The sequence below is a fragment of the Marmota monax genome, unplaced genomic scaffold, assembly GCF_021218885.2.
Source record: "Marmota monax isolate L192 unplaced genomic scaffold, Marmota_monax_Labrador192_F-V1.1 WCK01_AAM20220418_F8-fsc00137, whole genome shotgun sequence".
Classification (NCBI taxonomy): Eukaryota; Metazoa; Chordata; class Mammalia; order Rodentia; family Sciuridae; genus Marmota; species Marmota monax.
In genome coordinates this window covers 527,737-538,812 of record NW_026692854.1, presented here as the reverse complement: position 1 = coordinate 538,812, position 11,076 = coordinate 527,737, and the positions used below count along the sequence as shown (strand labels likewise).

Sequence of the window (11,076 nt, the reverse complement as noted above, 5' to 3'; positions counted from 1 at the left end):
AAGATGTTAGTAATTAAGATGGGGATAAAATAAAAGAACTTGTGGGCTGGGGATATAGCTCAGTTGATGATAGAATGCTTGCCTTGCCTTACACAAGGCTCCGGGTTTAATTCCCAGTACCACAAGGAAAAAAAAAAGTAAAAACTTGTGAGACATTGTCTCAGTCACAACACTAGTGGACACAGAGTATCTCGGTGAATTAAAGTCAATGAAACCGATGTAGCAATGAAACTTATGTAGCTTGTGAATTAATCTTATTCAATAAGTCCTGTCATTGTGGAAAGACACAAATGAGCCTGGTCTACGTTAATGGCATAGGACGCTCAGGACATCAGAAGCCAAGCCGGATGTTTGCTTGGTGGCCAAAACAATTGCGTATTACTGATCAATGATTAAAACTGGAGGCCCCGAGGCCTGGGCGGAATTCTCCTAGGGGCGGGACCAAAGCGCATTCCCGACCAGCAAAGTCTGGAAGCCACCACCACTTAGGGCTCAGGGGAGGACAGGAACCTGGCCGGGTCTAGTCGTCGGCGCTTCGCTGGGAGAGCGTCCTGCGCTCCGAGGCATCTCGCGCCCAGGACTTGCGCAGCCTGGCCGAGGCGGTGGGCGGCCGGAGTCGGGGTTCGCAGCTCCGCGCATGCTCGCCCGACAGGTCTCCGCGGCCGTCGGCTGGGGAGGCGCCGGAAGCGCTCGAGCCGCCTTATGGCGCTGACCGAGGGCGCCAGGCTGGGGGCCTGGGAAGCGCAGGGAGAGGCCCCGGGGCGCGCGCCTCGGCGCTGGGCGCTGGCGCTGCTCGGGCTGACGGCGGCGTTGAGTTGGCCGCGGGCCTCTGGCGGCCTCTCCCGCCGCCACTGGCCGGTGCCCTACAAGTGAGTACGACGGCGCGCGCTGGCAGGGACGCGCGGTCCCTGGGGCGCGCGCACGGCTGGGCTGGTGACAGGGGTAGAGCGCGTCGGGTGCTCAAGGGCTGGAACCCCGCGCGGGAGTTGGGTCCGGCTTACCCGGCGGCGCGGAGGCGTCATTAGAACAAAGTTAAGGAGTGGAGTGTCTCAGTCGCCCTTTGCTCGCGGCCCCTGGGGCCCTTCTCCCTCTTGGACGTGGGAGCCAGAACTGGAGCAGTCTCAATTGTAGAAGAATCAGGGAGCAATGTTACTTTATCGAGTGACTTGTAGATTCTAGTTACTGCTTTTATTTAACTTATTTAACTGCTTAAAAAGTTTAAAGCATTTTGCATATTGCATTTATTACTTGTTTCACGCTCTGTCATTAGTACTGCATAACATTTGACATAATTTAGAGGTTGAACAACTTGCCCAGGTATTCCCCGGATTTTGCAGTTTTAAATACCCAAATCTGGGTTATCTCCGCCCTGAGTCCCAGGTAGTCCCAAACTGGGAAGGTTGGTCGCTTAATTTGCCACGTTCATCATGCTGGAGGTAGGATGCTGGTCATAAATCGAGACCCGCAAACCTGATTTGGAGACTTTGACCTAGAGCAGTGTTCATACAGCCTAAGACTGGTAAACAGCTATGGACAGAAAAAGAAAACATGGATGTCAGCATCTGGCAGGGGAAGGACCAGCAACATTTGAATACACACACAGTTTTGCATGACAAACTGATGAATCAGATGCAGGATAACCTCACAGCCTCATGATCAGGAGCAGAGTTCTAGATTCTGACTTCTGGGGATCAATTCTGGCTTCACCAGATCACCAACTGTAAAGTTATCCAGTTTCTCTGTGGGCACATAGAGAATGCAGAAAATAGGATGGTGGTTAGCACTTACCTTAGTGTTTTGGCAAGATTTACTCTACTAAATACCAGTAGTTTCAAGCCTAAACATTCATATATTCTGTGAGTGGAATGAATGCTTTTGCTTGATATATGTGAAAAGAGGCTTGGGGTTTGTTTTAGTTAGCTATTGATCATTGTGACCAAAAGACCCTACAAGAGCAACTTAGAAGGGGAAGAGTTTATTTGGGGCTCTTTGTTTGGAAGGTCTCAGTCCAAAGGCCAGCTGCATTCTGGGCCCATAATGAGGGAGCTCATCATGGAGGAAGGGCCTAGCAGAGGAAAGCAGCTCACCCTCATGGCAGGGTTATGAAGCAGAGAGAGGGAAGTGGGAAAGGGATTGCAGGGAAGATGCTGTTCCAGGGCATGCCTCAGAGACCAGTCTTCTGCAGCCATGCCCCACCTACCTATAGTTACCACCACATACCTTAAAACTAGGATGGACTGATAGGTTACAGTTCACATAATCTAATCATTCCACCTCTGAACATTCCTGTGTTAATAGGAACCTTTTCCCCACATTTTTTTGGTGCATTGTATCTATACATACTGGTGGGATTTGTAGATACATATTTGTATGTGCACACAACAAAATAATTTGGAAAATACATGCCTCAGTGTTTCCCCTTCCCTCCCTTGGTAATAGGAACATTTGAGAAAACCCTCATATCCAAACCATAGGAGAGTTAAAGCTGATTTTCTTGAAAATATTAATACAATGTTACATGAAATAAAAATTAAGTTTTCAACAAAACAAGGAAGAGAATATAATCCCAAACTATGATTTAGTATTAGGGCAACATGTTGTCTATGACTTCTTCAATGTTTCTTTAAAGTTTCAATAATTAAGTGCTTGTTTCCTATTCAATGATCCCAGTTGAATATATTATTGCCTTTATTAAATTCATACTTCAGTTTACTTTTTAAATTATCTTTGATCTAAAATAAATTTTAACGTGAATAATTATATGTTTGTTTAAACCAGTTAAGTACCTAAACTAAAATAGAATTTGTGTTCATCTGCTAGGATTGTAACAAAATACATCAGACTAGAACTTTTGGGAATCAGGATTCTTAGGAGTTAGAGGGCATTTCTTATTCTTGATTCTTTGAGTGCCAAGTATAGAAGGTGACCAGCATCTGTCTGGCTAAGTTCAGCTAGCTGGAGCCTGGTCTGATGCTGGGCTTTCTCAGGTCTATTTTGTTTTCTTGAATTATTGCAGGCTCCTCCTGACTGATCTCTCAGCCTTAATTTGGCCTTTCCTGACCCTCTTATAATTCATTGAAATAAGGTTTATATTAGGGCATCTTCGGCCCTATCAAATCTACTACTTTATACTCACTTGGGGGCTTAGTTCTGTCAGTTGCAGGGCTCTAGGGGCTGCTGCTGTTCATACTTTCCTAGTGACAGAATGACAACCCCTGCCTACCTCTCCTCTTCCCACTACTGCCTTGAAGACTGAACCTTCTGGAGATCCTTCTACTGTGTATGGTTGGATAATATTACCTAATGTTTTCTCTCCTTTTCTGTCCACATTGTCTTAGTAAGTACATGGAAACCAAGGCCAGGTCCATATCTCCTTCTTTGTCCTCCCCATTCTCTCCCCATCCTCCACCATAGGACTTTATTTCCTTAGTTTAGGACTTGCCCCCGTGCACCCTCATGGCTGAGAGTTTAATGTCTTCCTAGCTCCCACCCAAGACTCTGCTTTGTTTCCTTTCTTCCTAGTAGAGCCCTGCATGTTTTAGACCCTCAGCAAATGTTTTTGAACGAATGTTGATTAATTATTAAGTAAATATAGCACATATTCTGTTTTACTTGCTATTAAAGGCATCATTGTTGGATTGGGGATGTGGCTCAGTGGGTGTCTGCCTGGCATGTGTGAGGCCCTGGGATTGATTCCCAACACTGCAAAAAAGAAAAGCTGGGCATGGTAGCTCACACCTAAATTCCCAGTGGCTCAGGAGCTCAGGAGGGTCACTAGTTCAAGGCCAGGCTCAGCAACTTAGCATGCCCTGAGCGACTCAGCCAGTTCCTAGCACCAGCAAACAAACAAACAAATAAATAAATAAATAAAAGAAATCATAAGTTTGTTCATAGGTAACAAGTAAAATATATGTTTATATTTATTCAGTATGGTCAAATCTTTGAATGTGTTTCCTTAAATGTTACTGACACTGAAATGAAAAACTGGACTCTAACATGTATGAGAACAACTAAATTCCTGTTAAAATCTGTTTACGGTTTCTCTTTTATTAGACGCTTTTCCTTCCGTCCAGAACCAGACCCTTATTGTCAAGCTAAGTACACTTTCTGTCCCACTGGCTCACCAATCCCAGTTATGAAGAGTGAGGATGTCATTGAAGTCTTTCGATTACAAGCTCCAGTGTGGGAATTTAAATATGGAGACCTCCTGGGACATTTGGTAAGGATGCACCCTGATCTTGTAACTTTGGTTGATTAAATGCTTTAGTTATTAAATCAATTGGAATAGTCACTATTCTAGTGGCTGCTTTTTTTTTAACCACAAATTCATTGATGTGCCTCCCAACAGTATTTAAAATGAGTTGTCAAATAGTTATGATCAGATTTTATAACCCTGACAGTAACAAATGCACATGCTTGAATCCCTTTTAATGTAATGACTCTGAATGCAACTTCTCTACCCAGCTCCTGCAAAATGAGAAGGTAGGAATCCCAGAAGAAGGGAAAGGGCAGGCAGTAGAAACCTCTTGATTTCTAGGTCCTATTGTGGGGATGTTTCCAGGTTAGCACATCATCACCCTGAGATATGGGTGGAGTTCCTTTCTGAGGCTGTGGCGTGGGGGTGTCTTGTACTTACTCTAAGCTGTAAGAAAATTATGAGTGTGATGACAGCATGCACCCCTACTACCTGAGATGAGAAGCCATGGCCAAACCCAGAGTGGATGAGGGCTGGAGTTTAAGGGGCCACAGAGTGGACACAAGAATAGCGACACCAAAAGGGATCTCTGGACAAACAGTTGTCCTTCTTGGTATGCACAGTGGTTCACCATGTTGTTGCGCATCAGGTTACCTGGACCCATGGCCACTTAACAGTTGCTCTCATAAGTTCATATCTTTACACAGAAAATTATGCATGATGCCATTGGATTCAAGAGTACATTAACTGGCAAGAACTACACAATGGAATGGTATGAACTTTTCCAGCTTGGCAACTGTACATTTCCCCATCTGCGGCCTGAAATGAATGCCCCTTTCTGGTGTAATCAAGGAGCTGCCTGCTTTTTTGAAGGAATTGATGATGTCCATTGGAAGGAAAATGGGACATTAATTTTAGTAGCAACCATATCAGGTACGTTTCAAAACTGTGGCGGTATTTGAGGATTGCATCAATATCCAAATGAAAGGAATTACTTCCATTGAGGCATTTCAGTAATGTTCTACTTCTTAGAGGTCATTTGAAAAATGTACTTATAGAACCACTACACTTTGACCCAAACTAGTACTTGTGCAGAACTTCACCAATAGATAATGAGTAGCTTATCTTTGGCTCTATTCCATGTTAAACAATGAATGAAAAGAACCACTTTGTACAATTAAATTAGACTTTCTAAATAAAATAGGAGGAAAAGGGAACCCATACTTGCCTGATTGAAGAACCAATTGGCTGTGCCTGAAAAAAATTTTTAGTGACGATAAATTAAAATACCATCTTGAGGGGCTGGGGTTGTGGCTCTACAGTAGAGTGCTGGCCTAGCATGTGCAAGGTGCTGGGTTCAATCCTCAGCACCACATAAAAATAAATAAAGATATTCTGTCCAACTACAACTAAAATAATATTTTTTTAAAGATATCATCTTTATGTTGAGAAATAATAATAGCTATTAATCACATGGACTTACTCTGGGCCTGGCCCTATTCTGAGTGCTGTACATGTACATCATTTATCAACACAACAATCCCATTATAGAGATATTATTTCCCTCATTGTACAGATGGGGAAACTGAGGCACGGATAGGTTAAAGTTTTACAGCTAAGTGGGGCTCCAGCCCTGCCAGCCCTCCAGCCCATAAACCATTCTCTTAACTTTGGTACTTGCCTCCCCAAATGTATATGATCTTATAAATTTGAGGCACTCTTAAGCAATTTAAATATTTTATCTCTGTGATTTTCTATTCTTTTGGGAAATGTTGGAATCTTTCATGTGTTGCATTGTGGGTTAGTGGTAAAAGGAATTCAGCAGAACCTTATCAGTGTTTCATTAGGTGACATTGGGTCACAGTTTACCATGTTTTCCCATTGCTTCCCACATCAAATGCTACCATTGCATTTTAGAAATAAGGGCTCACCCAGAGCACTTATAGAGGACTATATCCTAAACTGCTGTTTCCCCTAAAAGTGGAAACATCTGAAATGAAAGCACTGTTTGTGATAATAATTATTCAGTGGATCCAAGGACTGGGGAAATGATCAGGCTTTCTACTTACATAGCTTTTTTACAAATCATTTTAAGGTGCATTGACCTATAATTTGGTGGGAAAGGTAAAACATCCTTTGTCCTTTCACAAATAAGGAATTGAGGCTGAACCAAGCAATGGTTGACCTACCTGTCTCTCAAGGTCATGAACTAAAAACATTATGCTATTTTCTAGTCCTTCCTCCTCCTTTCTAATTGATATATCCCAAACCATTCTAACATTATGAAAGTGCATCTCTTAGCAAAACTTTGTTTATAGTTGCTGTTTCATTCCAAGCCAGTTCACATCTCTCCTTTCTCCATTTCCACCTACTTCATTATCTGAAGATTTCCCTTCTGACATAACTTGATCATTTGAACATGTGACTACTCTTCTCTGTAATGTTTGTTGTGTGCTGTTACTTAAGACTTTTAAGTTGTCCATCTGTCTTGTAATTAATGCTTTCTGTAACCTTTTCTTCATGTTACAAAACAGTGTTTTGCAACACAGCAGTGGCTTAGTTCTTAGGTACAGTGATGGCTTTTTGAACTTAAGAACAGTGTCCCCAGTTCTAAGAAAACAGGCTTTCTATTACCCCATAGTTTTGACTCTGTGAAATTGATAAAGGCAACCACTCTGTTTTACAGAGCATGAAGTATTTATTTTGTGGTCTCAAGTCTGAATAAGCAAAGAAAGGTTTGCAAACAGCGACAAAGTGAAATATTGGGGCCCAGTTTTATTGGGCATTATAAATGCCCAGATAATGGTTATGCCCATGCAGATTGCAGTATTTTTTAAATATTTGTAAAGATTCTTCTTGTCAGGTACAAAGTGTTGGCAGGAGAGAAGGTTAACCATCCTGGTGACTCTGTAGTTTATGAAGTTGGCCAAAACCATTTCCAGTTCAGTTGATTCATGGGAAGAATTTGCATGGTAGTGGGGAGGCCATCAGTAGCTTCCTATCACCTATATATACAGGAAGAAAAGGGAAGTACCAAATATTGAAGGTGGGTGCTTCTCTTAACTAGCAGGCCAGCCTTCTCCAACAGTTGCTTCTCAGGCAACTATTCATGCTCTGTGCATGCCATGCTTTGTAACACTAAAGTTCAGCCTTTTCCCCATCTCAGTTTTTCTTACACTCTCTTTTACCCATTCTCCTTCTCCTCTTCCATAGTTCCTTCCTTGCTTCCTTTTTCTCTTTTGCCTCTCTCAGGTTTGTTGAGTAAGGTAAAGAAATAGAGCTGCTGCATTTGTTTAATCTTGACTATAGCTTAAATGATTATACAAATAATAAGACTCTTTATATGCATATTATATCTAATGTTTATAATATAGCCATGGCTTGAAGAATGGAATAAAAATTGGCTGAGATTACATTCCTGTTGACAGATTCAGCTTTGGAAGTTAAAAAAAAAAAATCTGTTACTTGTGTGTATCCATGATCTTAGGTTAGAACTTGTTAACTTAAAACGTCATTAGCTTTGATGTTCACATACTGTTCTTTTGCTTTTTTAACTAGGAAGCACATTTAACAAAATGGCAAAGTGGGTGAAACAGGACAATGAAACAGGAATTTATTATGAAACATGGACTGTCCAAGCCAGCCCTATAAAAGGAGCAGAGACGTGGTTTGAATCCTATGACTGTTCAAAGTTTGTGTTAAGGACATATGAAAAGTTGGCTGAATTTGGAGCAGAGTTCAAGAAGATAGAAACCAACTATACAAGAATATTTCTTTACAGTGGAGAACCTACTTATTTGGGAAATGAAACATCTATTTTTGGGCCAACAGGAAACAAGACTCTTGCTTCAGCCATAAAAACATTTTATTACCCCTTCAAACCACATTTATCAACTAAAGAATTTCTGTTGAGTCTGTTGCAAATTTTTGACTCAGTGATTATGCATAGATGTTTCTATTTGTTTTATAATTTTGAATATTGGTTTTTACCTATGAAATTCCCTTTTATTAAAATCACATATGAAGAAATCCCTTTACCTGACAGACAGAAAACATTCACTGGTTTATAGAACCTTAACTCTACTACTCATTTTTTCCCTCCAACCACTAGCATATCACTTTTTCAAGGTGTGATTTTTACATTTGTGGGTTTGTTAGCCTTTCTTCCTTGAGGCGGAAAGGTAAACTGTATATTGGCAGATTTGCAGCACATTAACATTTCAGAACTTTTTGAGAAAAAGCTGAAACCCTTATTATGTTGGCCAGAGTGAGCATGTTAAATGTCTTGATTTCAATTTCCAAGCCTTTGTTACTACTGAGAATTATGGCTCGTATTAGGTATGTAGGTTCTTTGTTTTCAATAGTGACATTTTCTTGGTGGGAGCTACTTCTCTTGGTACGATATTTTTTCATTTAAGTGCTTTTTGGTAGTTTAGACTGACTTTATAGCTTTTATAACTTTTGCAACCAGGTATAATAATCTGGCTGCATTCCATTCACCTGGCTTTAAAGATTTGTTTAGCCACCTAAGCTGGAGTAGTTGTGCTTTCGGATATGATACAGTGTTACAAGAACAAAATTTCTGGATTTAAGCAGAGTAACATTTCTAACCCTTAGTTTCCTTCTCTCTAAAATGATTATCATAAAAGATTATGTCAGGATTGTTACAAAGATTGAAGTCACTTTATATCTGGTGTAGGAAGTTCACAATGAATTGTATCTGTAATGATTAATCAAAGAATAAAGTATCATCCTTTATCTTGCCTAATGTAGATTTCATGTCAGTGTTTTCCATCACCTAAACTTTGAGCTGATACTGTAATACTTCAGCAGTTCTTCAGCCAGATACATGGCTGCAGCCATGTGAAAGTATCTCCCTTCTCCCACTGGTGTTATCAGTGCAGTGAAAGTGGGTGCACTTCCCAGAGAGAGGACAGGTTTCTGTGAAGGATCTTCAAGTAGCTATGCTTGCATTAGGGCCATCAAACACACTCAAGGTTCTTTAAGTATGTTATGCTCAACTGTATATTTATTTTTTAGCTCATGAAAAACACCAGTAAGTTGATAGAGTGATGATCGGAGAAAACAATCTGTTTAATATGTAAATGCACCAATTATATTATTCAGTTTCAGCAAACACATGAGTGCTTCCTGAGAGGTGGTTAGTGCATTATCACTAAGCTCTCATAAAAAGCCTAATCATTGATATTACTTACCTGACCCAAATGAGAAAATTGGGGCTTAGACAGGTTAACTTCCTTTCCATGGCTACCTCACTAGTAGTAAGGGAGTCAAGATTTTGAACTCAGGTCTGTTTTTCAGTTATATTCTTAACTGTAGCCCTTGAACCAGTGCCTGTCCACCAAATATTACTAGTCTGTGGGGAGATGTAAGTACAGATATTGATAGGAAGCATTTAGAAACTCTTAAAGCTGTTTGATGGATATTTTTTCTATTTAATCTAATAAAAAAAAATCTCTGGGGCTTGTATTTTGTATGTTTTTTTCTTATTTCTTTCACCTAGTATTTTTATTGCATTTTTGAAAACCCCATCACCACAGATACCTTGAGAAGCACCGCACTAAACCATTCAGCCTACTGCAGAGTTTACATAAAGACTTCCTCAAATATAGAGAACTTTCTTCCACCGCCTCACTTTCAGCCTATCCATTCACATTAATTAGTGCCTAAGCCATTCCTAATGATGTTGCCTTTTAACGTGTGCTAATTGTCTTCAGAATATGTACAAGAAAACTGGATCTTTACATTATCACCATCTACTGGCTAACTCGGGCAACACCAATTTCTACAAATCTTAAAATTGCTATAAGAAGTTATTTTGGATTTCTAGAACTGCACTGAAGTGACAAGCAAAGAGTCTTATACCAAGTTATATAATCACAGAGCTTGGCTCCACAGCAGAAACAAACAAGGACTTCTGTACATGGACCTTGACTTTTAAAGCAAGATTCTAATAGTAACGTTTAAAAAACATTCAAGATATTTTGTTATTCCTGATATTAATCAATTAAGAAATTCTGTGAAAGTACTATAATAGATTCAGGTGGTGACAGCACAGAAAGCATTCATGTAACTATTTCCAAAAAATTAATCAGACCTGTCATGTAAATTATATAAGAAATAGAACTTTTAAGTAGAGATCATTTAAGAACATGCTTTCAAATAGCAGCTGGGAACAAGCCTGGGCACAATTTGCTGTTAATTTTGCTGCCCTTCGAGCTGCTATACAATTGTAACTTCTGTTAATTTGTTAACAAATGTACAAAAGTTCCTCCAAGAGAAATGTCTTATTGAGATGTGAATATAAAAGCTATAGAATAAATGTATCCTCACTTATTAATCTGGCTTATAGGTAAGTTTACTCATAAAGTTCCATCTAAATATGGTTTCAGGTGAAACAGTCCAGAGGTGAAAATAACTACTGTAAACCCTCAATTAATATTAGGTTCTTAAAAATCAGAAAAAAATCACAACTTAAGGAAGTTTTATTGTTTTTAATACTTTGATAAAACGATGAATTATCAGGGAGTACTTCCTTTAAGATGACTTTATTTTTAAAATAAATTATTGGGAAATTATACTAAAAGCAATGTGCTAAAACCTCACATGCTTTTTTCCCTGTTCAAAAAAGTACTTGGGCTAGCCAGGTTTGTTTCTAGCATTTTCTTTACCCTTTATTGTCCAAGTTGCTTTCTGTTCTTGAAATTGTCCTTTCTAGACTTTCTGTTTAAAAGAGGATGTTAGGCTCGGGTCGTGGTTCAGTGGTAGAGTGCTTGCCTAGCATGTGCGAGGCCTGGGTTAGACCCTCAGCACCACATAAAAATAAACAAACAAAATAAAGGTATTGTGTCCAATTACAA

At 40.0% G+C, this 11,076-nt stretch overlaps 1 protein-coding gene across 1 annotated transcript; it reads left to right on the top strand.

The window, feature by feature from the left end:
- The first annotated feature begins 466 nt into the window (after nt 1–466).
- Nucleotides 467–8,963, top strand: Cln5 (CLN5 intracellular trafficking protein). The gene is made up of 4 exons (XM_046449476.2): nt 467–869; nt 4,054–4,219; nt 4,903–5,128; nt 7,754–8,963. The coding sequence occupies exons 1-4, from the start codon at nt 703–705 to the stop codon at nt 8,263–8,265; spliced, it is 1,071 nt and encodes a 356-aa protein (XP_046305432.1). The 5' UTR covers nt 467–702; the 3' UTR covers nt 8,266–8,963.
- The last annotated feature ends 2,113 nt before the right edge of the window (nt 8,964–11,076 follow it).

Bases quoted from the DNA above. Each gene is read 5' to 3' on its own strand.
- Cln5 (XM_046449476.2), top strand. From the start codon at position 703: ATGGCGCTGACCGAGGGCGCCAGGCTGGGGGCCTGGGAAGCGCAGGGA. The intron at 870-4,053 runs GTGAGTACGACG...CTCTTTTATTAG, and splicing joins CACTGGCCGGTGCCCTACAA to ACGCTTTTCCTTCCGTCCAG. The intron at 4,220-4,902 runs GTAAGGATGCAC...ATCTTTACACAG, and splicing joins GAGACCTCCTGGGACATTTG to AAAATTATGCATGATGCCAT.